Source organism: Macaca nemestrina, chromosome 17 (assembly GCF_043159975.1).
Source record: "Macaca nemestrina isolate mMacNem1 chromosome 17, mMacNem.hap1, whole genome shotgun sequence".
Taxonomy (NCBI): Eukaryota; Metazoa; Chordata; class Mammalia; order Primates; family Cercopithecidae; genus Macaca; species Macaca nemestrina.
In genome coordinates this window covers 83,783,661-83,809,500 of record NC_092141.1, presented here as the reverse complement: position 1 = coordinate 83,809,500, position 25,840 = coordinate 83,783,661, and the positions used below count along the sequence as shown (strand labels likewise).

Here is a 25,840-nt window from a genome sequence, read left to right as displayed (position 1 = left end):
GGTCGGGGCCAGCCGGCCAGGCCGCGCCACCCTCCCCCGCCCCGCCGCGCCCTGGCTCCGGCGCCCGCGGAGCTGAGACTGAGCGCGCCAGCCCTCCGGGGCCGAGGCTCTGGGACAGACACCGCGAGGGAGGCGGCCGGCGTGGGCTCTCGGCGCGGACGCAGCGCCCCTTCCTCTTGGTGAGTGGCAGGCGGCGGGCGGGGGGCGCCAACTTCGCCGCCAACTTGGGGCTGGGTTCCCGCGGCGCGCGAGCAAGGACGGCGGAGACAGAGGCGGGATACCCGCGGGGAGCCGGGCCCGCGCAGGACTCTCGGGGCGCGAGGAGGGGGCGGCTGGAGGACCCGGACCCTCGAGAACCCGGCCTTGGGTTTGGACCCAGGCGGCCGGAGAGGAGGTGAAGAAGAGGCCGAGGAGACAGGCGCGTGGCGGACGTGAGAGAAGGACGCGGGTGCAGCGCCTAAGACGTTCGTCCCCGGGGTCGCCGAGCCCCCCTCCTCCTTCGTTTGGCACGGCGGCACGGCGGGAGCGGGGGAGTCTGGGCTGCCGCGGACCCCAACTGTTGCTGCTGGAAGCCACCGGGGCGGAGGGCGGGGAACAGGTCAGGGAGCTGGGGCCAGGGCTGGGATCGATCAGAGCGAGGGGTTGGAAAGGAATCGAGAAGGCGAAAGGGGGCTGTGCGGCTCCCCAGCCCAGTGCCCCGGTTTCCCTAGGTCTGCTGGGCACCTGCTGCACACTTGCCTCGGCGCCCAGACCCCTTCCTCCGCCGTGGGTCCCGATTCTTCCCCTCCAGCTCTGCCCCATCTCCTCTGCCCCAGCCTAGGTCTCTCCCTCCTGTGACCTGGGAGAATCGGAGTGGGCTTCCAGAGTAGTGGCATCTTGCAGATGCTGGCCCGTGCCCGGCTTCCGGGCTTCCAGCGCGCGAAGGGAAGGGTAGGCAGAGAGGGTGCTGGGCGAGCGTGACCTGGCGCTGGGCCCTGGCTGCGCACCAGCCGCCTGCGCCAGTCTCTGGGGGCTTCACTCAGGATCCCCGACGGCGGGGAGGGGAAGCCTCGAGCCTCCTGTTTCCTGCCTAGGCGGGCAAGGCGGGGACACACGGAGCAAAGGCACCAGGCAACCTGAACCTCCAGGTGCGTCCCGCGACCCTACAAGGAGCTGCTGGGTGAGCAAGACAGAAATTCCCGCCAGGCCCCGATGCCCACCCTATTCGTCCACTCGGTTTCCCAGCCCTGGTTGTCCAAGGGGACTTCTGGCTCGGTCCCCCAGCCCTCGGATGGTGGCGTCATCTTAGTTCAGTCCCTGACCCCAGGCCACAGGAAAATCGAGGAAAGAAACTTATTTGGGGAGGGTACCATTCCGCTGGCTGTATTTCGGAGCCCGTCCAGGTCTTGGCGGGGCTAGTGACTTTGAGCCTGTTTCTAAACTCCCGAAGAATAAGAGCGTGCAAGAGGCAGGTAGGCAGGTCCGGGACACCTGGGTTCGCCCAGGGCCCCGGGGCAGGCCTGGGCTGGTACCAGGGCCGCCTGCCAGACTGGCTTGGTCCCCCCACTGCGGGGCTCAGGATCATGACCCAGCTTGGGGGAGTGGGGGTGGGGGAGCAGGAGCCGCGGACGCCGGCGGGGACAGCGCGGGGCGGGGGGCGCCGGGTGCGTGGTGCCCAGCTCCGCCGCCAGGAGGCGTGGCGCGGGTCCCCGCCCGGAGCCGCCGCCGCCGCCGCCGCATCGCGAGTGTCCTTGAGCCGCGGGTGACGGTGGCTCTCGCTGCTTGCGCCCCCTCCTCCCGCGGGGGGAGCCTGATGCCACGTTCCCTATGAATTATTTATCACCGGCCTAAAAATACCCCGAACTTCACAGCCCGAGTGTAAGAGATTCCTGCGGAGGGGAGGGGGCGGGGCGTCCCGGGGGCCGGGGGGAGTCCGGGCTTGGTCAGCAGAGACTGGGGGCGGTAGCCTTGGAGGAGCGAGAACTCCGTGCCCCCAGCAGTGGGGCATGCTAGAACGGCGGTCCTCTCCCCTGGCGCCTCAGTTCGGGTTTTGGCTGAGCAAAAGGGAGGGAGGGAAACCCGACGGCAAAGGAAGGGCGGCTCACCGGAAGGGCAGGGGGTCTGGGGTTCTGCTGGTGGGTGGGGAGGACTCCAGCGACCAAGTTTCCTAGCCTGGGAGAGGGGGAGCCATCGGTATCTCCGATGTGAGCCGGTGTGAGTGCGGGAGTGTGCATGTGCGTGCAGGTCTGTGCCAGGGGATCTGGCTGAGCTGTGGGGACCCAGGAAGAAGGCCCCCAGCCTGGGAAGGTGCTCAGACCCTTCCAGATGCTGCTGTGTCCTGAAGGATTGACCACTGCCATCCTCTCTGGGGCTCTTTGGGGATCTCTGTGTTTGTCAAACATTAGTTTAAGGGCTGTTTGTGGAAGGGGTGAGACCCTGAGTGGGTGGGTGGGCAGAGGTCTCTGAGACAATGTGTCTGCCCTCAAGGAGCTCGCAGTCCAGTGTGGGGCAGGGTGTTCATGAGTGCACACACACACACACCTGCCGCAGGACAGAATGGAGGGGTGGAGGGGACTACTGCACAGAGCTCCCCACCCAGGAGGGGAAGCCAGGGCAAAGGGAAGAAGGGCAGCTGCCTCAGCCTCGCGGCAGACCCTGCACCTGGAGCCTGAAGCATCAAGGCAGGTGCCTGTGGGAGAGGGATTTCAGCTGGGCCCTGAAGGAGAGTAGACTTCTGTTGGGATGAGGACGTTCCAGCCTGGGGGATGCTGGAACAAGGCCTGGAGACGAGGGCAGAGTGGGGCTGTTTGGCCAGCAGACTGGCAGAGCTGTGGGCTCCAGGGATGGGAGGATGGTTGGTTGTGGTCAGGGTGCAGAGGGCTCTGTCTATGGGACTAAGCTGTCCGGACTTCATTTGTGGGCACCAGGGAGTAGCTGTCCTGTGTGAGGAGGGAGCAGTGGCTGGAGGGAGGCTTCAGCAGTGCAGTGGGGCTGGTGGGGGTGGGTAGATGGGAGGTGGGGAGGGGGAGGCAAGGGAGGAGATTGTGGTGGGGCAGAGCGGGGTTTGTCCCTCCTACCTCTGTAGGACGGCGGGGTTAGACAGGGTAATAAGACAGACGTCAGAAGCTCCTTGAGTCTGCCCCTTGCTATTTGGAGCCCAGGGACTTACCTAGTTTTGGCCCCTCTCTCTCGAGGTATTCTGGGATCCCTCCCCCATTTTAGGCCCCTTGGTTAGAGGTACAACCTGCCTCAACTCCCCCACCCCCCAGCCCAGGAGGACACCTTCCCTTTGGAGAGAGTCTCTGGTGTCCCCAGCCCAGGAGGATGCCTTCCTATTGGAAAGAGTGGGAATGAGAACATTTCAGCTGTTATCAGACCCTATTCCTGCGCGTGAATGAGCTTTAGGTCCTTGGTTAAGAAAAGGTCTTGACTGGGGAGGCCGGAAGTTTGAGGGGAGTAGGGAGGGCAGGCTATTGGTGGAAAGAGAGATACATTTAGAAGAAGGAGGTTGGAGACGCTCATGGCAGACTGCTTATTCTGCCCCTTTGCAGTTGAGGAGCCTGGGCCCTTCATCCAGGGTAACACTGTCCAGAGTAAAATAAATAAATACATAAAATGGGAGCCACAAGTACAATTTAAAGTTTTCTAGTAACCACATTACAACAAATAGAAAGAAACAGGTGACATGAATTTTAATAGTATATTTTCCTTGACTAAACATACCCCAAATGTTATTATTGCAACATGTAATTAAGATACAAATGTTTATGAGATTTTGACATTCTTTTTCCCTATTGTCTTCAGTGTGCAGTGTGGGATGAAATTTTATACTGGTAGCAACCTCCGTTTGGGTGAGAGATGTTTCCGGTACCCAATGGTCATGTATGACTGGTGGCTCCTATACTGGGCAGCACAGATCTAGAGCTTATCACTGGGAGGCAGTGGTGGTAGGAGGTTTGGGGCTTCCCAGTGGGCAAGGAACCTCTAGGACCTGGAGGTGTGGGCAGAGGTGGGCAGACAGAGGCCTTACAAGGGGAGCGACAAGCATATCAGTGAGCTTTGTGCTCGAGATTTGACATCCCTGATTGGTGGTGGTAGCTGAGGCATGGCGTGGCACTGATCGATCCCATGCCAGACTCAAACATGTCTCTGGGCTGTCAATTCTGTCACTTCTGTGTCACTGTACTAGGGAACCATACACATGGGAAGACTTCAAGGGCACCAACATGAGAACAATATTCCCTTCCTTGCCAAAACTCCTGTCTTGTTAGCCTGAAATTCTACCACCTGGCACTTTAGCTTAAGGCTCAACTACCTCTCTCTTGGGAATGAGAACCCTTTCAGCTATTATCAGTCCCTTATACCTTCCTGTGAATGAGCTCTAGATCCTTAGCTAAGAGAAGGTCTTGAGGGGGAGGCTGGGGAGTTTGAGGGAAGTAGGGAGGGAAGGGTGGAAAGAGAAATACATTTAGAAAAAGATGAGGTTGGAGGTGCTAACAGCAGCATGCTCATTCTGCAGATTTGACTCTAAGTTCCTGGAGCGGAGGGACCATGTCTCACCCATAGGGACATTCCACCATCCAGTGCCGACCGCAGGGAAGGGGTTCAGCACACATGGCCAATTTATGTTTCTGCACTAAAGTCAGTCTAGTGGGTTCCCCTGGAGGGATCCTTTCAGTGCCACCCTGGGGAGAAGAGGAACTTTCCTGAATGTTCCCGGTAGCCTCTTGCACTTCCCCGCTCTCTGGATTCCTTAGAGGACTAGAGACCCAAGAAGGCCCATATGTCTGTAAGACATTAGGCTTTGGATTAAAAAAAGAGAGAGAAATTTGGCGGCAGGCAAAAGGAAGGCCCTGTGAGAAAGCTGGAGCCTGCCCAGCCATTGCCTCGGGCCCCAGCCCTGAAGGGCATCTGCCTTTCCGAGGCGCGGTTTCTGGCAACTTCTTGATTTTCGTGAGCATTTCTGTAGCAGAAATGTGCAGATCCTGGGGGAGGCGGGAGGGCTAGAGTGGCAGGCTCATCCTGTCCACCTTTAGCTCTCCCCTTCTCAGAAATTTTGCTGGGGATGTGATGAAGATGGAAGAGGTGGCAGTGCCGTGGCCGATGGCCAGCTGGGAGGGAGAGCGACATCCGTGGGCACCACTCCACTCAGGCTTTGCGTTACCCTCACTGCTGTGGCTCTTGATCCCAATCCAAAATAATGACATTTAGCAAGGATACATGTCAGGGCCCTGGATCGGGTTAAAAAGATCCTGCACGCCAGTGATGGCCTGAGAGGCCAGCCCACCAGCTCATGTGAAACGAGACCAAACCCCAGCTCACAAGCTTGGGGTTTCGGGTACCCCTGAGCTCTGAACAAGTGAGCGCTGTTGCACCCTGCTGCGTAAGAGCTGCTGCTAGCTGAGGCCACAGAAAGAAGGGCTGTAGTGACGTCCAGTGCTGAGGAGGAGGGGGCTCTGTGCCAGGCAGAGCCATGCAGAGCAGGGCCCTTGGGGCTGGCCCCATGGCAAGCAGGGCACACTGGACCAGTAGCACAGGCCCTGATGAGAGACAGATGGAAGATCCCGTTTAGACTACAGAGAGGACTGGCAGCGGGGCGGGGGGTTGGGGGTGATGCAAGAGCTGTCTTCCTTCACCTGGCTGGGGGCCTGTCACCTGCAGGATAAGGTCACTAATCCCAGCAAATAGCCTGTTAGCTCATCTAAGTCCCACACTGCTGTGATGATTTCAGGCAAGAAAACATGGCTCAGAGAGGCTAAGTGACTTCCCTAAGATCACACAGCCAGTTAGTGGCAGAACTGGGACATGAACTCAGATCTCTCTGACTCAAATCCATGCACTTGAACCCCAGACTAGCATTTTCAGTATAACTTCCTAGGGCAGAGCCCGGTGGCTGTGTTTCGGAAGGCCTTGCCTTTCCAGCCAAGTGTGCAGTTCATCGGTAGACTGGAGGGCTGGGTCCCGGTTGTGGCTCCTCTTCTTCCCTGGCCCTTGCTCTTCCAGGATGACCTTGGGATGCTCAACTAACCTCTGTCTCTTTCTCTTTGTCTGTGTCTGTCTGTCTCCCTCTCTCTCCGCCTCTCTTCGGGGAGGGAGGTTTTCCCTTCTTCTCTTTCATCTTCTGTATGTGTGCCCCTCTGTCCCTCCTGTCTGTCCATCTACCTCTCTCCAAACCTCTGTTTCCCTACCTGTGCTTGTCCTGGTCTCTCCGCAGGACCCTCCGGTGGACATGGGTGGGGCCCTGGGGCCGGCCCTGTTGCTCACCTCGCTCTTCGGTGCCTGGGCGGGGCCGGGGCCGGGGCAGGGCGAGCAGGGCATGACGGTGGCCGTGGTGTTTGGCAGCTCGGGGCCGCCCCAGGCCCGGGTCCGTGCCCGCCTCACCCCCCAGAGCTTCCTGGACCTGCCCCTGGAGATCCAGCCACTCACAGTGGGGGTCAACAACACCAACCCCAGCAGCCTCCTCACCCAGATCTGCGGCCTCCTGGGTGCTGCCCGCGTCCACGGCATTGTCTTTGAGGACAACGTGGGCACCGAGGCGGTGGCCCAGATCCTTGACTTCATCTCCTCCCAGACCCATGTGCCCATCCTCAGCATCAGCGGAGGCTCCGCTGTGGTCCTCTCCCCCAAGGTGCATGTCCAAACTCATGTCCCCTCGTGCCTCAGGCCTGGAACCAGGCTGGGGAGGGCGGTGCTTAGGTTCTGGGAAGCTGGGATTAGACGGGACTGGCAGGGAGGTGGGGGCTGAGGGCATGACGTGGGTGATGGGGAGATGGCTATGGGAATGACAGCCCATGTTCTAGACGAGAGACATTCTGGGCTGCCCTCACACTGTGTCTGGATGAGGGGTAGGCAGGGTGCAGGCCCACCTCTGGCTGCGGGGCTCAGGCCCCAGCCCTCCTCCTGTCTGCTGCCCTCAGCTTCCTAGGTCAGGGTGAAGACCCAGAGGGCCGGCCGGGCATGGAGGTGGTGCCATGCCCTTCGGGCAGTGGTAGTTCACCTGTAGGGTGAGCACTCCAGGGAACCCTGGAGCCCTGCGGGAGGCAGAAACGGCCCTGCCCTTGCAGGGCTGGGGGAGAACGTTCCAAACACACACCCATCCGCAGTTACAACTGGGACAAGCATTCTGAAGGAAAAACACAGGATGCTGTGAGGCAGCTCACGCATGGCTCATGCATAGGGTGTTGGCCAGGGAAGGTCTCTGGAGAAATGATGTCTAGGCTGAGGGCCTAAGGGCGAGTCAGTGGGGAGGGAGAGAGGCCCAGGCAGAGGAGCAGGTGGGATGAAGTTCTCAAGGTGGGGAAGGAGCTCAGAGCTTTGGAGGAATAGAGGGAAAAGCCTGGAGAAGGAGGCGGGGGCCTGGCCACCTGGGAAGACATTTGGGCTTTTCCCTAAGCAAGTGGGCAGCCAGGGCAGGGCAAGCGGGCTGTGACGGTGGCCGTGGTCCGTGCCCACCTTAGCCCTGTGAGCTTCCTAGACCTGCCCCTGGTGATCTAGCTACTCAGGGAAGAGCACAGGAGAGTCGAGGGAAGAGACTGATCTGATTTGCCTTTGTTTCATTAATTTTTATATGAAGAATTTTGAGTATACATTAAAAAGTATAAGGAAGGCTTATATATCCCCTGTTCGCCCTGGTCATCCACCCCAGCCTCACCACCACCCCCTTTCCCTTCTTCTGTGTTAATTTGAAGTGAAGCCCAGGCATCCTCTTATTCCATCCATAAATATTTCAGTATGTATCCCTGGCAGATAAGGGATTAAGAAAGTAAAACCACCATACATCATCATGTCTAAAAAATAATAAAAATTCCTTCAACTATCCAGGCAGTGTTCAAATTTCCCCATTGTCTCATAACTGTCATAAATGTTTATTTTGCAGCCTGTTTGCTCGAATCAAGAGCCAAATCAGGTCCACACGTGCCGGTTGGTTGGTGTGGCTTCTAAGTTTCTCTCAACCTCTGGGCCCCTCCTCTGTCTCTCCCTCTTTTTTCCTTGCAATTTGTTTTTTGAAGAAACTGCATTGCTTGGCCTCTGAATTTTCCCTTATTTGCTTTTTTAAAAGACTGGGACAGTGGCAGCAGTGAGACCAGTTAGGAGGGGACTGCGCTGGCCCCGGTGCCAGCCGGCAGTGCCTTGGGCTTTTGTGGTGGCAGGGGGTGGAGAGGAGCATTCCCACCCTCAGGGCTCCGACCAGGTGGTGTTTCCCAGTCCTCTTGGGTCCCCGGCGTAAGATCTCAGGACACTGGCTCTCGACCCTCATCGTGCTCTTAGGAAATACAGACGCCTGGCTTTGCACCTCTGGAATTCAGATTCAGTTGGTCTGGGGCAGCGCTTCTCAGTCTAGCGGGCTCAAGGGTCCACTGAAGGGCTTGTTAGAATACAGATGCCAGGCGCCATACCCAGCGACTCCGATCCGGTCGGTGTGGGCTGTGACCTGAGAATCTGCATTTCTGACAAACTCCCCGGTGGTGCTGATGCTGCGGGTCTGCGGGCCAGCGTGGTGGGCTGGGGGCCGGGCATGACCATGCTAATGGGCAGCGGGGAACCACGTTGGGGCGCGAGGGAGGCGCAGGCCAGGGGACTCCCGGAATGCGGAGCATCCACCCGCGCAAGGGCGCCTGGGAGCGGATGGAGGGGTCGAGGTCGGGGAAGGGGCGCGAGGCGGGGCTCAGCCTGCCCCGCCCCGGCTCAGGCCCCGCCCCGCCCCCAGGAGCCGGGCTCCGCCTTCCTGCAGCTGGGCGTGTCCCTGGAGCAGCAGCTGCAGGTGTTGTTCAAGGTGCTGGAAGAGTACGACTGGAGCGCCTTCGCGGTCATCACCAGCCTGCACCCGGGCCACGCGCTCTTCCTGGAGGGCGTGCGCGCTGTCGCCGACGCCAGTCACCTGAGCTGGCGGCTGCTGGACGTGGTCACGCTAGAGCTGGGCCCGGGAGGGCCGCGCGCGCGCACCCAGCACCTGCTGCGCCAGCTCGACGCGCCCGTGTTCGTGGCCTACTGCTCGAGCGAGGAGGCCGAGGTACTCTTCGCCGAGGCGGCGCAGGCCGGCCTGGTGGGGCCCGGCCACGTGTGGCTGGTGCCCAACCTGGCGCTGGGCAGCACCGATGCGCCCCCTGCCACCTTTCCTGTGGGCCTCATCAGCGTCGTCACCGAGAGCTGGCGCCTCAGCCTGCGCCAGAAGGTCCGCGACGGCGTGGCCATTCTGGCCCTGGGCGCCCACGGCTACCGGCGCCAGCACGGAACCCTGCCAGCCCCAGCCGGGGACTGCCGCGCTCACCCTGGGCCCGTCAGCCCTGCCCGGGAAGCCTTCTACAGGTGGGCACCTGCCCGGGGCATAGGGGTAGGGAGGTGGGGAGCACTTCGGGGGACCTGGGTGGCAGTGAACTTGGGCTGGCCAGCTACACCTCTCACTAGCTGCGTGCCTGGGGCCACATTACCCCACCTGTCTGTGCCTTAGTGTCCTCATCTGAAAAAAACAGCAGGTGTCAGGGTGTGGCAAGGATCGTGGGGCCAATATAGGGAAGCACTTTGAACAATAAACACAATCAAGGCCACCTGCTGTCGGTGGTGGCAGTGAGGCAGAGGCAGGGGGTGCCTGGTCCTTGGCAGGGCTGCAGGCATCTCTCCCCTCTGGCAGGCACCTACTGAATGTCACCTGGGAGGGCCGAGACTTCTCCTTCAGCCCTGGTGGGTACCTGGTCCAGCCCACCATGGTGGTGATCGCCCTCAACCGGCACCGCCTCTGGGAGATGGTGAGAAGGGGGTGAGCCCAGGGGCCCTCAGTGTCCTCTCATTTTGTCCCCGCCTCCTCTTGTGCCCACAGCTGAGTAGAGAGTCCCTCTGTCCCTTATCCAACCCCTCATCTTCCAGGTCTCAGCTGAAACAAACATCTCCTCCATTGGGAAGCCTCCAGGTGCCCCGGGGTGGGTGAGGTGCCCTGCTCTGGGCTCCCATAACACCCCAGCTTCCCTCCACTATAGAACATTTCAAGTGCTCCTATCTCCTGGTCCTGCCCCTGCAGGAGTAACCCATGACCATGCTGGCCAGACAGGCTTGTAAACAATATGGAGAGATCAGTGCTTGAGTAGACGTGTGCAAAAGATTGTGGGATTGGAGATGAGGAACAGGAATTAGTTCTGCCTTCAAAGGAAGAAACTGGGGAAGAGGTCACAGAAGATGGGATATTTGAGCTGGGCTGTGGAGGTTTGAGTAGGAGCCCACCAGGAAGAGGTGTTAGCCTGGAAGAGACAGAGAGGCAGAAGGGTTTGGGGCATTTTTAAGTGATGCAGGGGTGTGTTTAGGGGTGTGCAGACTGAGGAGGTAGGAGTGATGGGGGGACACTGGACCTGAGCATGAAGGGCCTTGAGTGCTCAGCTAAGGACTTTCTGTCAAAGTCAGGGGGGACCAGTACAGTGAGTGAGACAGGGTCAGGTCTGGGCTTTAGGAAGACGCTGTGGGTCAGTGTGGAGCTGGATTGGAGAACACAGGGACCCGAGGCTGGGGGAGGCTGCCAGGAGCAGCCCTACTCTGACCTACCCCAGCGTCCCCAGGTGAGAGAGGGGGATTCTTGGCCCTGGCAGGCTCCACCTAGAGGGTGGGGGCTGTAGGGCTGGAGGCCCCAGGCTGAGACTGTCACCCTCCACAGGTGGGGCGCTGGGAGCATGGCGTCCTGTACATGAAGTACCCTGTGTGGCCTCGCTACAGTGCCTCTCTGCAGCCCGTGGTGGACAGTCGGCACCTGACGGTGGCCACGCTGGAAGAGAGGCCCTTTGTCATCGTGGAGAGCCCCGACCCTGGCACAGGAGGTTGCGTCCCCAACACCGTGCCCTGCCGCAGGCAGAGCAACCACACCTTCAGGTCTGCGGAGCGCCCTGGGAGGCTGGTGTGAGCTGGGTGCTGCTGTGTGATGGTCAGGTGTTGTGTATGTCGCATGCTTGGGTGTGGGGCAGGGGTCCACGTGCCAGGCTGGGAGGAGCGGCTGGGGAGGGGCTGGGCCACGATGTGCTCTAACTCCCGGTGGTCTCATGGTGGCATGACTGCAGCAGCGGGGACGTGGCCCCCTACACCAAGCTCTGTTGTAAGGGATTCTGCATCGACATCCTCAAGAAGCTGGCCAGGGTGGTCAAATTCTCCTACGACCTGTACCTTGTGACCAACGGCAAGCATGGCAAGCGGGTGCGCGGCGTATGGAACGGCATGATTGGGGAGGTAGGCCCCACCCCACTCCCTCCTCACCTGCCCCGCCTGTCTGCCTGCTGCCCAGGCCCCATGCGGCTCTCAGATGCCCTCTAGAGGGGGGCATGGGCTGTCACCAGGGATGACTCCTGGGATGGTCAGTACTGAAAGCTGAGCTCTGAGGGCCCCAGAGGGAACGACTGATTCAGCCGGTGAGTGTTAGAAGGGGTGCCTGGAGGTGCCTGTGAAGTGTGTCTACCCCTCGGGAGCCCTTTTTCCAAACCTCCGTGGCGTCTGGCCCCCAGGTGTACTACAAGCGGGCAGACATGGCCATCGGCTCCCTCACCATCAATGAGGAGCGCTCCGAGATCGTAGACTTCTCTGTGCCCTTCGTGGAGACGGGCATCAGTGTGATGGTGGCTCGCAGCAATGGCACCGTCTCCCCCTCGGCCTTCCTGGGTGAGGCCCAGGGTGGGCAGAGATGGCTTCGGGGCCAGAGGGGCCCACAAGGCGGGTGTGTACAGCTTGGGTGGAGATGGGGAGCTGGGTGGGCTCTCAGAGGCCAAGCAGAGCAGCCTTGGGTCTTGGAGGTTGGCTGGAGGTGAGTGGAAAGGAGACAAGAGAAGTGAGGTCGGTGTTCGGTTCTAGGTATGGCTGCCAGGCGAGGGTGGGGTTGGGGGTGTGGGATGGGTCATGGTGCCCCTGTGAGTGACAGGAAAACTTGGCAGGCAGGCTGGCCTCAGGATGGGCCATGGGCCAGGACCGTGGAACAAGTGGGGGAGGCCCGTGGGGAGCCGAGGAGTGAGTGTGGTGTGGGAAGAGGTGTGTTGCTTCCTGGGTGAGGAGTCCAGCATTGGTTGGGCAGCCAGGTCCCATGCTGGGTGCTGGGGCTACAGCCATAATCCTTGCCTTCCCACAGTGCCCAGTCAGAGGTCACGTGGGACATGCAGTATGAGGTGGCGGAGAGCTGTGAGCACAGGCACGGGGCAGGGGAAGAGCTGAGGCTGGCCAAACAGGAGTGAAAACCCCGGCTCTGTCCTGTCCTACTGTGCGGCCTTGGGCAAGTCACAGAACCTCTCTGAGCAGGCTCCTCAGCCACGGAAGAGAGAAAACAAAACCCACTTCATAGCATAGCAAAGGCTCATGGCAGGAGTGATTTCCCTTCCTCCCTCCCTCCCTCTCTCCTTCCCTCTCTTCCTTTCTTCTTTCCTTTTTTTTTTTTTTTTTTTTTTTTTAAGATAGGGTCTTCCTCTGTCACCCAGGCTGGAGTGCAGTGGTGCCATCTCGGCTCACTACAACCTGGACTTCCTGGGCTCAAGTGATCCTCCCACCTCAGCCTCTTGAGTAGCTGGGACCACAGGTGCATGCCGCCACACCTGGCTAATTTTTGTATTTTGTATAGAGACAGGTTTTCACTATGTTGCCCAGGCTGGTCTCCAAACTCCTGGACTCAAGCAGTCCACCTGCCTCAGCCTCCCAAAATGCTGGGATTACAGGTGTGAGCCACTGCACCTGGCCAACACTAGTGATTTCTTTTCTTTTTTTTTGAGACTGAGTCTCGCTCTGTTGCCCAGGCTGGAGTGCAGTGGTGCGATCTCAGCTCACTGCAACTGACGCCTCCCGGGTTCAAGTGATTCTCCTGCCTCAGCCTCCTGAGTAGCTGGGACTACAGGCGTGTGTCACCATGCCTGGCTAATTTTTGTATTTTTAGTAGAGACGGGGTTTCACCATGTTGGCCAGGCTGGTCTTGAACTCCTGATCTCAGGTGATCTGCCCACCTCGTCCTCCCCAAGTGCTGGGATTACAGGTGAGAGCCACCAAGCCCAGCCAGCAGTAGTGATTTCTTACTCTAGGAGATAGAAACAGTCTTGTCCGGGGCCTGGGGTGGGTCTCTCCAGTTCCCTGGGCACGGGTTTCCATGTTGGTAGGATGAGGAGTAAGACTTGGCCTCAGGGGCCCTGATTCCAGGCGGAACCACCAGATCATCCACCTGGGGACAGGCAGGGGTTGTGAAGTCAAAAGAACGTTTCTTGGGGTGGGTGACTTGTACCTGTCCCAGGGAAGTGGGGGGCAGGGGGAGACTAAGGATGCTGGAGATCCTGACCTCTTTTGGGGGCCTCTCCCCGGGGCTCTGCTGCTTTGAGTCAGGGGCCCCCTTGGCTGGGTCCGCAGAGCTGGTGGGCCCCTACTTTGACCACGTGGACCCCACCTGTCTCCACCCAGTGCTTCCGGGCTGGGGGCAGGGACAGGGAACATGCTGAGGCCTCTGAACTGCCTCCCTCTGTCCCCAGAGCCATATAGCCCTGCGGTATGGGTGATGATGTTTGTCATGTGCCTCACCGTGGTGGCCATCACCGTCTTCATGTTCGAGTACTTCAGCCCCGTCAGCTACAACCAGAACCTCACTAGAGGCAAGAGTAAGCCTCGCCTGGACCTGGCACGAGGGGCGGGCCTGGGCACCCTGAGGGTTGGGCTCAGGGGCAACGGGTCCTCCAGAGAATACCTTTGGGAAGTCCCTTGCCTTTGGATGACACATGCTGGGGGCCAGTCAGATCACACACACACACACACACACACACACACACACACGGGCGAGCTCACTTGACCTGGTGAGGGAATGGCCAGGGACGGATGCCCCCCAAGGCCAGGCTGAGCCCTGAGCCCTTTCATGGTGGGCAGGAGGAGCCCCAGCATCCCCCTCTTGCCCCCAGAGTCCGGGGGCCCATCTTTCACCATTGGCAAGTCCGTGTGGCTGCTGTGGGCGCTGGTCTTCAACAACTCGGTGCCGATCGAGAACCCGCGGGGCACCACCAGCAAGATCATGGTTCTGGTCTGGGCCTTCTTTGCTGTCATCTTCCTCGCTAGCTACACGGCCAACCTGGCCGCCTTCATGATCCAGGAGCAATACATCGACACTGTGTCGGGCCTCAGTGACAAGAAGGTTGTGGGGCCACAGGGTGGGGGGACACTGAGGGTGGGGACAGGCCGTGAGTGGGCAGACCCAGGACAGTCAGAGTCTGGGGAATTTGAGCTGGAAGCTGGGGCAGGAAGAAGCTTCAGGGCCTGCTGAGGAGGGGGTGGGGGCTGGGGCAAGAGATGGCTCAGGGTCACCGACTGAGAGGCCTTGGGTAAGTGTCTCCCTGTCTTGGGCCTCAGAGTCTCCATTTGGAAAACACAGGAGTGGCCTGGACAGCCTTTAAGACCTTCTGCTCTGACTATGCAAGTCCACACCGTGGGGCTGGGCTCTGGGGTGGGTTTGGGGCTTTGGTGCCTGGAAGGCTGGAGGTAGGGTTGTGACTGGCTGCTGCCCTCCACCTGCAGTTTCAGCGGCCTCAAGATCAGTACCCACCTTTCCGCTTTGGCACAGTGCCCAACGGCAGCACAGAGCGGAACATCCGCAGTAACTACCGTGACATGCACACCCACATGGTCAAGTTCAACCAGCGCTCGGTGGAGGACGCGCTCACCAGCCTCAAGATGGGGTGCGTCCCCAGCCCTGCACCCGCTGTCTCCATCCATGTGTCTCCCCAGTGACCAGCCTTAGCTCTCAATGTAGGGACAGTGGGACTGAGCTGCCCTGCAGGACTCCTGGGGGGTGGAGGGAGGAGGTCTTGGGGCAGAGTGGAGCTTGAGGCAAAAATGGAAGGCCACCATGTGTCTCAGAACACAGCTGTGGTGCCGACCGAAGTTCAGCCTCGGCCTGAGGTGGTGGCTGGGACATCCTCTGAGCCTTAGGAGCATGGAGGGGGTGGGCAGAAAGGGTGGTGTCTTCTGGGAACAGAGAGTCCCCTGGCCACTCTGCGGAGGAGGGTGGGAGGGGTCCTCACTGCATCCAGGACCCAAGACAACCAGACAAGCCTCTGCCCATTGGTCCCTCCCGGGGGTGCCCAGCAAGCTCATGTGGTTTAGACCCCTGTCACGCCCCAGTTTCGGTGTCCCCTACCCTCCCATATGGTCCCTAGCTCTGAGGCTCAGCCTGTCCCCAGGAAGCTGGATGCCTTCATCTATGATGCTGCTGTCCTCAACTACATGGCAGGCAAGGACGAGGGCTGCAAGCTGGTCACCATTGGGTCTGGCAAGGTCTTTGCCACCACTGGCTACGGCATCGCCATGCAGAAGGACTCCCACTGGAAGCGGGCCATAGACCTGGCACTCTTGCAGTTCCTGGGGGACGGTGGGTACTGCCACTGCTGGGATGCCCAGGGTGGGCTGTGGAGCCCAAGGTTGTCAGCATTTCCACCACCACTCAAGTTCCCAAGGCCTGTGGGCAGGGAGAGGTCTCTGGGGGGTGAGAGGTTGGGGCAGTTGAGGGGGGCAGGTATAGGAGCAACTGGAGAGAGACTTGAGGAAGGGATAGGTGTGCAGGGAGGGAGCAGGAACTGGGCTAGAGACTCCCTTGAAGGCAGGAAGACAGGAAGGGGCTCAGGCCTCACGGTGAGGGTGGGGATGGGTGGAGTGGCTGAACTCCTTTCTTCTTCCCTAAGCCCCCTCCCATGATCTCTCCCAGATGAGCACCTCCTTTGCTTGGTATAGTATCTCCATGGCCATCTTGAGATTATGGATCTGCTTAGTCCCACATGTGTGAGTGGTCCAGCCCAGCCTGCCCCCAAACCCAGAGAGAGCTTTGCGTTTAGAGGAGTTCCATTCTTGTTAGATAAGACATGGTCTAGACTGGGTGTGGTGGCTCATGGCTATAACCCCAGCACTTTGGGAGGCTGAGGTGGGAGGATCACTTGAAGTCAAGAGTTTGAGATCAGCCTGGGCAACACAGCAAGATCCTGTCTCTATAAATAAAATAAAAAAAAAAAATTAGGCACATACCTATAATCCCAGCTACTTGGGAGGCTGAGGCAGGAGGATCCCTTCAGTCCAGGAGTTTGAGGCTGCAGTGAGCCATGATTGTGCCACTGTACTCCAGCCTGGGCGACAGAGTGAGACCCTGTCTCAAAAAAAAAAAAAAAAATCTGATTTTTCAAACCATATAATAATGAGAGTGGCCAGGTGAGGTGGCCCATACCTGTAATCCCAGCACTTTGGGAGGCCAAGGTGTGAGGACTGCTTAAGTCTAGGAGATCGGGATCAGCCTGGACAACATGGGGATACCCTCTCTCTACAAAAGATACAAAAATTAGCCAGGTGTGGAGGTGCGCCTGTAGTCCCAGCTACTCAGGGGGCTGAGGTGGAAGGATCACTTGAACTAGGAGATCCAGGCTGCAGTGAGCCATGATCACACCACTGCACTCCAGCCTGGGTGACAGAGCATGACTGTCTCAATAATAATAATAATAATAAGAGCGATCACAATGCGTGTCTCTTAGGAGCCTAGGCCTTTTGTCTCTGTGTGCCCAGCTCCATGAGTGGCATGTAGATGGTTAATAAGTATATGAAGATGAGTGAATGAATGAATGTTAACATTTACCCAATCAACAAGCCTTTACTGGGGGTGCACAGGGGGAGGACCCAAAGGCCAGCATTGCCCACTCCAGTCTGCACCCTGCTTCCCTATTTCCTTGCTCACTGACCCTCCAACTCCCCGCCCCACCACCCTGCCCCGGCCAGGCTAGATCCCCATGTGGTCTGCTTGAGGAAGAAGTGGGTGGCGCCCTGGCCCCAGATCCATTCTTACTCCAGGCTTGTGTTGAGCTTTGTAAGGGGGTTGCTTATAGGGGGGTTTCCCGAGCCAGATGTGTATCCCCGCTCAACTCCAGGAGAGACACAGAAACTGGAGACAGTGTGGCTCTCGGGGATCTGCCAGAATGAGAAGAACGAGGTGATGAGCAGCAAGCTGGACATCGACAACATGGCAGGTGTCTTCTACATGCTGCTGGTGGCCATGGGGCTGGCCCTGCTGGTCTTCGCCTGGGAGCACCTGGTCTACTGGAAGCTGCGCCATTCGGTGCCCAACACATCCCAGCTGGACTTCCTGCTGGCTTTCAGCAGGGTGGGTGCCCATCCCTCCCCACACAAGCCAAAGCTTTAAGGGCACCTACCCAGATAAGTCCAGGCTGGCCATGGCCCATTTCCAGAGGTAAAACCAAGGTTCTGGCCGGGCTCGTGGCTCATGCCTGTAATCTCAACACCTTGAGAGGCTTAGGCCAGTGGATCCCTTGAGTCCAGAAGTTCAAGACCAGCCTGGGCAACATGGCAAAACCCCATCTCTACAGAAAATAAAAGAATGAGCTGGGCGTGGTGGTGCGCGCCTGCAGTCCCAGCTACTCAGGAGGCTGAGTTGGGAGGATCACTTGAGCCCAGGAGGCAGAGGTTGCAGTGAGCCGAGATGGCGCCACTGCACTCTGGCCTGGGCAGCAGAGTGAGACCCTGTGTCTAAACAAAAAACAAACCCAAAGTCCTGAGAGGTGGCATGGCTCACCAGGGTGGCAGGGTTGAAGAGGGGCAGAGCCCTCCCCCCACAGGTGTGCCCAGGTTGGAACCTTCATGTGCCAGGTGCTAACTAGAGTGATTAGGAGAATGAGTCACCCTGGGCACTCAGACCACTCATTCATCTGCAAAGCACAGTGCCTGGCACATGGGAGCTGCTTCCCAGTTAGCTGCTTCCTGAGACTTAGAGAAGGCTGATGATGCCTTGGGACCAGGCGGGGACAATCGTGGCGGGTCCCTGAGCAGAGGGCGCTGCTCACGGCCTGTCGTCTCCCTACTGCCCAGGGCATCTACAGCTGCTTCAGCGGGGTGCAGAGCCTGGCCAGCCCACCGCGGCAGCCCAGCCCGGACCTCACAGCCAGCTCGGCCCAGGCCAGCGTGCTCAAGATGCTGCAGGCGGCCCGCGACATGGTGACCACGGCGGGCGTGAGCAGCTCCCTGGACCGCGCCACTCGCACCATCGAGAACTGGGGTGGCGGCCGCCGTGCGCCCCCCACCGCCCCCCTGCCCGACCCCGCGGTCTGGCCCCAGCCCATGCCTGCCCACCCCCGGCTCGGCCCCAGAGCCGAGCCCCAGGGGCTGGAGACCGCCAGGCGGGGGTCGCGCGGCGCTTGTGCGCAGGGCTCCGCAGCCCCCGGGCCGTCCCCCGACGCCGGGGCCGCCCCTGCCCGACGTCTCCCGAGTGTCGCGCCGCCCAGCCTGGGAGGCGCGGTGGCCGGTGCGGGCCGGGCACTGCGGGAGGCACCTCTCGGCCTCCGAGCGGCGCGCGCTCCCAGAGCGGCCCCTGTCGCCCGCGCGCTGTCACTACAGCTCCTTTCCTCGAGCCGACCGATCCGGCCGCCCCTTCCTCCCGCTCTTCCCCGAGCCCCCGGAGCCGGAGGACCTGCCGCTGCTCGGGCTGGAGCAGCTGGCCCGGCGGGAGGCCCTGCTGCACGCAGCTTGGGCCCGGGGCTCGCGCCCCGCGCCACGCTTCCCTGCCCAGCTCCCTGGCCGAGGCCTTCGCTCGGCCCAGCTCGCTGCCCGCTGGGTGCACCTGCCTCACCTGCGCCCGCCCCGACGGCCACTCGGCCTGCAGGCGCTTGGCGCAGGCGCAGTCGATGTGCCTGCCGACTTACCGGGAGGCCTGCCAGGAGGGCGAGCAGGCAGGGGCCCCCACGTGGCAGCACAGACAGCATGTCTGCCTGCACGCCCACGCCCACCTGCCGTTTTGCTGGGGGGCTGTCTGTCCTCACCTTCCACCCTGTGCCAGCCAGGGCTCCTGGCTCTCTGGGGCCTGGGGGCCTCTGGGGCACAGGGGCAGAACTCTTGGGCTGGGCACAGGCTACAGGGACAGTGGGGGACTGGACGAGGTCAGCAGGGTAGCCTGTGGGACGCAAGGCTTCCCGGGACCCTGCACCTGGAGGCGGATCTCCAGTCTGGAGTCAGAAGTGTGAGTTATCAGCCACTCGGGCTTCGAGCCAGCTGGATTCTCTGCCTGGCACTGTCAGGATTAAGCGGCAGGCAGGATTGGGCTTTTCTCGCTTCTACCATGAAATCCTGGCCATGGGACCCCAGTGACAGATGATATCTTCCATGGTCATCAGTGACCTCAGTAGCCTCAAATCGTGGTGAGGGTTGGGCTTCTGCTGTCCTCTTATCATGCAGAGTTCTGCCAGGAGGGTGTGCTGTGAGGGTCAGACCCCTGAGGCTCTCCCTGCCCTGGGGCTAGCCAGTTACTGGTCATGGCTGCTGTGGGCATGGAGACTGGAACTTGTGGTTGAGGCAGGGTTATCCTGATCCTTGCTCTACCTGGCTGGAGTTTCTTCTCATCAGAGCACTGGGACATTAAACCAACCTTTTACAACACACTGGTCCTGGTTGCTTCATTCTGCATTCTGGAAGGGGCACAGCACAGGCCGTAGACAACAGGGGCATCATGGGAGTATCCCAGGTGGGGTGTTTGCCTAAAGCAGGTGGGCAGCTCCCTCTCAGGGAGGCGGAGCCTTGGGAGCGTCTGGGAGGGATGTGGGAAGGAGGTGAGGCTGAGAGGGGGCTCTGGACAGCAGAAGCCACTTGGTATTCAGGGCCAGCTCCCACCCATCCTGGCACCGGATGTAACATGTGTGCTCAGCACAGGGGCTCTGGTGATGATGGATGGCATTCATCCCTCAGTCTCCTTGAAAAGGGAGGCTTGTGCCAGGGGTGGTGGCTGCCCCGCCCTGCCAGGGATGCCCTGGGGAGCCTGACAGTGCCATGGTGGCAGAGGCAGAGAAAGGTAGGGAGCTTGTAGGTTTGCTAAACCCTGGCTGGCCACGTTGTCTCTGACACGCGAGGCTTGGAACTGCCTGGGCTCTGGAATCCTGGTGCAGGTGGCTGCCAGGGTCAGGCACAGCTTGGCCTCGCTGGTGCCAGGACTCCTGTGGTGGGAGAATCTGCCTGAGGTCTCATCCTGTCCTCCCTCTGGGGCTTCTAGCCCACTTCCTTTTTCTATCACACATCTTTGCCTCTGGCCCATCTGAAAAGATGGCTTTTGCTTACCATTTTCAATGTTTTCACATCTGCAATTACACTTATCCCCCCTACAATGACTGTGGAGCAAGCAGGCTTTCATGCTTCTATCCGTTCCACAAACAGTGGAACTATTGATTCTGTCAGACCCTTTTCTAACGGCTAAGGATGTAAAGGCCAAGCCCTGGCTGTCCTGACAAGTTTCGTGGAGGCAGACCAGAGGCTAATTCCACGTGACAGAGAGGAAGCCCGAGGGGCGGTGCTGGCTGTCTCTGCCAGTGCCCTCCCCCAGAGCTCTTTGCTGGTTCCCAGGAAGCCGGATGGCCTCTTTAGTCTCTGAAGACCCCATTACTTGGGTTGGGGCCATAAGAACTGGACTTTTTTGGGGGGTTTTAGGGGTAAAGGCAGCTGAAATGGTAGGGTGGGATACACCTCTATTCTTGGTAGGAGAGTACCCCAAAAGTGGGTGGCCCTGTCCATTACAATTTCATGCTCTCTACCCTATGGGTTTTCATGGGCTGGATCCAGGTTCAGGACAGCAGGCCGGGAGTTTGTCTAGGTGAGTGTTGGAGGCCAGCACTCTGGAAGGGAGCTTGACCTTGGTCGCAGCCACTAGTGGTGCGAGGGTTAACTGTTGGCCACCAGCCCCTGGAACCGAGCCCCTCCTCCTCCCGGAGTCAGGGTCTGCCTTCGGCCCTGGGAGGAAGGCTGTGGCAGGTGAGGCAGCCCGGAGGAGCTGTGAGATCAGGGCTGCTCCGCTCTCTGCCCAAGATCATTAATAACCAAGAACTGGAAAGATCATTAAGAGCTGAGCCTCCAATGTGGAACTGAGCCTGCTGCTGGCTCTGAGGGCCGCTCTTGCTCCTGGGCCAGGCGCTGGCTGCCTTGTTCCTTCTCTAGGAATATATCTGGGGGCGGGGGCAGGAGGCTATGAATCCTGGGGGACAGGTAGCAGGAAGGATGCATCCTGAGTTCAGAACTAGCTTGGCCTGGCTTCCTGCACCACCAAAGGAAGGGAAGAAAGCGTGGCAGGGGAGAGGAGAGTAAGTAAGGCCACAGATGTGAAAGCATCATAAACAAGGGCCTGGCGACCCACATGCTCAAATAACACTTTTTTTCTTTGGGTGAGATACAGAGAGAGGCCCTTGTGGCTGGCCTCAGAGCAGGAAAATCTTACAAACTGGGGTCCCTTCTGTTGCTGCTGTAGCTGTTTTTCCTTGTGTCTGGCTGAGCGGCTTGTGGTCCAAGCCAGCTTTTTGCAGGGAGCCAGGTGTGTGGAGGGGAGGAGGGCAGAGCTTGCAAAAGGGCAGGCTGATGTCTTCAGTCAGGACCCTCCAGTCTAGCCTGTCCTGCTCTTTGAAAGGGAAGGACTGTCCTCAAGTTTCCTAGGGGACTGGGGAACGAGAGACAACCCCTACCCCCAAAGCCCTCTAGACTCCAGATAATTCAGACCAATCTTCTGTTTCCGAATCGCAATCCAGTGACAACTCATTAGGAGGCTATGAAACCAAGTAGGTGTCAGGAGTCCTAATGAGTTGGGGGTCCCTGGCTACAAGTAGTTAGTCTGGCGAGTGATGTGGGAAACAGGTGTCACTGAATAGCTTTATTGAGCATTTTGTGCTGGGCACTAAGCTCAGCACTTTAATCCCCACAACTGGCCAGTGACGTAGCTGCTGTTACCCCACTTTACAAATGAGGAAGGACAGACCACGGAGGCTCGCTGCCTGCAAATGGCAGGCCCAGCTGCCTGGTCCACACGGAAAGTACCCAATGCCATGCCTGGCATATAATGACATTCAGCGGAGGTTACCCCTCCAGTCTGCAATCAACACCATCGGCCCCAGGTGGAAGAGATCCCAAGCTCTCTCCAACTTTCCAGTGGCCCTTAACCATGGGTCACCCTTGCTTGGGAATATGGCCCCACACAGGACGCTTCCACTTCCCCCAGGCCTGGCACTGCCAGCCACTGCCCCTCCGCAGTGGCTTTCCAGGAGCGGGGCAGCAGCCCCTGTCCTCCCCACCACTCTGACTCTAGCCTCTGCCTGTTGCCGAGGCTGCTCCTGGCCCCAGGGTGAGGACGGCTGTGTGGCTAAGGGCCCATCATGGTGCCACTGCCCACCTCCACCACCCAGCAGTACCTCCCAGTCTGTCACCTGCTATCCGCCCCATCTATAAGCCAGCAGCTGCTGCTCTAGCCTCAGGTGAGGAACAGCCAGGAGCTGCTGGCACGAGGCTCTGGGGCTCAGGTGGGTCTGGTGCTTCTGTGGGGAGGGAGGCAAAGAAAGTTTACTACCACCTTGACCTGGTCTGCCCTGGGGGCATCTGGGGCCATGCAGGTGGCAGATGTTGGGTAGACGCTGCTGAGTTTAAGCTTTCCTCCACAGCGACACCTGCTCCTGGGCCAGGCTGGGCTGGCATCCTCTTCTGCTCTCCCCACCACTGACCTCGGGGGCCCATCTGCAATATGGAAACCACAAGCTGAACTTGCCTACTTTGCCAAGTTGATGATGGCTCCAGTGAAATGTGCCTGATGCACGTGGAGAGCCAGCATCACCCGGGGCTGTCTTGCTGTTGGGGTTCTCTGCCCCTGGCCCCAAGCCCCACTGGCCGTCAGCAGCAGAAGCCTGGCATCGATGGAGAGGAAGGTGACCTCATCTGACTTACAGCAGGAGGACACTGAGGAGCAAAGCAGCTAGACAACGGCAGTGGTGAGGGTCCCCACTTGGCAGCAGCAATGTGGTCACTGTGGGCCAGTTCCCTCCAGGGCCGGGGCTGCCCCAGCTCAGAGGTGGCGGGGAACATGGCCACTGACTCCATGGCTGGGCGGTTCCAGACTGTCACATAAATTAACCTGGGCTTTATGAAGCTCATGAATTTGCGTCCAAGATTTGGTTTGGAGTCTGGGGTGGCAGGATGATTTAATCAACTTTGTCTTTAAGCAAGAGGGAACATAACTGGAGAAGGGTAATTCCAGATGTTTTGAGTTTTCAGCCACAGGGGTGCAGCCAGGTCTTCCTTGCTCTTGGCCTGACCACTGCAGGCCCCTGCTCTACCTATCCTGAGGGGTCTCCTGGGAGGAAGCCACAATGGCAGATGGAGAAGGGGCATTTTTTTTTTTCCCGTGGATGGAAAATGACATGTGGGGACAAGCTGTGAGAACCGCCGAGGTGCGTCGGCAGAGAGAAAGCAGGCTGAGGCCAATTACACCGCACAGGGACTCCCAGGCTTCAGCTGCCAGGGCAGAGGTGGTGCAGCCTGTGGACTCCCCGCGTTCCCTGCAAATCCCACATCCCCCTGACCCTGAGACCCTTGGGCCCCAGGAGACCCTACATCGTCGCTCTGTCAGAGGTCTGAAGACGCTGAGATACAGGGGAGGCGCTGAGCAAGGCACTGAACTCAAAAGAGGGAGGGGTCGGGCCTGAGACCCACCCCAGAGAGGCGGCTCCAGGACAGGCGGGACCAGGCCCAGGGCTGGGGGCAAGCCAGTGAGGGTCAGGGGGACCCCCAGGTCCTGAAGCAGTAGAAGGCACGTTGAAAATACAGAGTTCATTCGAGTCACCTGTGTTTCCTAGGAGGCCAGCCCAGCAAGTGCGTGCATGGCTGAGTGGGAGGTGGCTAGGAACCTGGCCTCCTTCCATGGGAACGGCAGTGGGGGCCCCATCCAACCCCACATTGCCCAAGGGACATAGCGTGAACACTGAGCACCCACGCCCAGCCCCTAAGGGAGCTGCCTTTAGCGTTGGAATGGGAGCACGGGCAGCCTGACCACTGTCAGGGTGGGAACCTCAGAGCCCTCCCACTGCCATGTCACCGCCAAGCCACTGAGGTGCCAGGTGGGGATGGCTGCCCTCTAGTAGGACCACCCGCACTGCGAGAGGCCCTGAGGGCGCCAATGGGGCAGCGAGGGCAGCAGACAGTCCCTTTCAGGGACAAGCTCCAGACTTTAGGCCCAGCTGGCAGGCGGCTGTGTCCCTGTAGAAGGGACACTCCATCCAGCCTGCTACTCTGGAGCTTGCGCCCACAGCGAGAGCCCTCGCAGCTCTATCTGGGGACTCTGGTACCAGTTAGCACTTCTTGTTCTTGTCATGGGGCCAGCCAGGCCCTCTCTGAGGTGGCACCTAGCGCCTCCCAGGCCTGGTGGGAGGGTGGGCCCTGCTGTCACAGGCAGGCCTGGCTAGGATGCTTCCAGCCTGGGATTCGCCTCTGAAGAGGCAGCAGTTGCTAGTGAAGGTTTCTTAGACAAGGACGCAGGACAGGGCTGGAGAGGGGAGGGGCATGGGTCTGGGACAAATGATGGCAGTGCCAGCACTGCATCTCCCACCGTGCAGGGAGGAGCCCGCTGTGGAGGTGGGGTGGGGGGTGAACATGTTGGAAGATGTAGGAGAGGGGTGTGATTCCAGTAATGAGTCCTAGAACTTGGGAGCAGCCATGTGTCACCCAGGCAGGAGGACCTGGTGGGAGAGCCGCCTGGGGGAGTGAGGACAGGTGCGGACTGGGTGGAAGGTGGGGTGGGGAGAAGACCCCCAGCTGGACAGGGGGTTTCCCCTAGAGCCGCAGTCCCACCTGCCCCATGAAGACCTGGGAGCAACTAAATCTGGGCTCTGCGGGCGAGGGGTGGGGCTGGGGCCCCTCTGCCTCCCGTCACTAGACCTGCCTGTCCTGCCATCAGAGCTTGGTCTCGCTGAGGACGATATTGGCCGTGACAAAGATGAAGCAGGAGAAAGCCCAGAGCAGCACGAAGCCCACCCAGAAGGTGTGGCGGAAAGGGGACCTGTGCTTGTTGCTGACCCCACAGCCAAAGGCCAGCTGGGTGTCCCTGCGGCAGTGGTACACCAGGAAGGCGGGGATGACGTACTGGATGCCGGTGCCCGCATAGGCCCCTGTGATGCCCACCAGCGACTCCAGGTCGTGGGTGCAGAAGGCCACCAGCACAGGCGGCACCAGGGTGATGGTGGGAAACACGACGCGGTCCACCACCCACGGGTACGTGCCGCCCTCGCGGTGGAAGAGCGTCTTCCAGTTGTTGCGCAGGGTCACGGCAATGATGGGGAAGTTGGTGCTAATGGTGAAGACGGGGAAGAGGCCCAGGAAGAAGCGCACAGCGGCCAGGCGCACGACGTCACAGCGTGCGAAGTTGAGGGTGTACATGTCCATGAGGCTGTCGCCGCGGAAGCAGAAGATGGCGGTGAAAGAGAGGAGGCCGTAGAAGGCCAGGATCAGCACGTAGTCCAGGAACACCAGCCTTGTGAGGTGGCGCTTGGAGGAGACTGGGGTAATGAGGGACGGCAGGGAGTGCTGGCACATGAAGGAGTAGACGCACACCCCAAACAGGTTCCGGACCCCCGAGAAGTCGGCCAGGGGCGGGTGCCCCTCCCCTTGTCCATGCCCGATGCGGACCAGGGCCAGCACAATCATGACGGCGAAAGCTGGGAAACAAGAGAGGGGAGTCAGCCAGTGCAGACAGGCACAGCCCTACCCTGAGTTTCTGGTCTGGGGGGCACCTTTGCAGGGCCTATAGCCCCATGAGAAAGAGTCATTAAATGCACATTCAGGCAGCCCTATTCTTGGGTGGCTCAACAGTGGCTGCTCATCAGAGGAAGGTCCCGCATCTCTCTCTGTCCTGTTCTCCCCTCTCCCTGCTGAGCAAGGGGCCTGGGTTGCAGTGGGGCCAGGGGCAGGGTGGTCCGGCTTTGCAGAGGTAGCAACTCTGTCTTCTTAGAGGAGGGCGAATCCTGGGGCAGGCACTGCCTGGCTCCCTCATCGGCCCCCCAGGGCTCTCAGGGGCTCTGCCAGCTTCCTGGCAGGGAGCAGGCTGGGTCAGGACACAGGG

General features: G+C 59.8%; 2 protein-coding genes across 3 annotated transcripts in view; one reads left to right on the top strand and one right to left on the bottom strand.

Annotated features, from left to right (window-relative positions):
- Positions 1–84: 84 nt before the first annotated feature.
- On the top strand, positions 85–23,227 carry LOC105469137 (glutamate ionotropic receptor NMDA type subunit 2C). The gene is given in 15 exon segments (XM_011719770.3): positions 85–179; positions 1,074–1,159; positions 6,194–6,607; positions 8,687–9,285; positions 9,608–9,722; positions 10,616–10,827; positions 11,013–11,178; positions 11,451–11,604; positions 13,437–13,562; positions 13,857–14,086; positions 14,467–14,627; positions 15,132–15,319; positions 16,854–17,086; positions 17,809–18,012; positions 18,014–23,227. Coding segments are annotated over 13 exon segments (3,861 nt in total). The 5' UTR covers positions 85–179; positions 1,074–1,159; positions 6,194–6,208; the 3' UTR covers positions 19,088–23,227.
- The window catches only part of LOC105469136 (transmembrane protein 104), a 62,930-nt gene continuing 59,999 nt past the window's right edge, over positions 22,910–25,840 (bottom strand). For both annotated transcript variants that reach the window (XM_011719765.3, XM_011719766.3), the window contains exon 10: positions 22,910–25,436. In XM_011719765.3, coding sequence (XP_011718067.1) covers positions 24,676–25,436 — 761 coding nt within the window. In that variant the 3' untranslated portion in view covers positions 22,910–24,675. The remainder of the gene's footprint in view (positions 25,437–25,840) is intronic.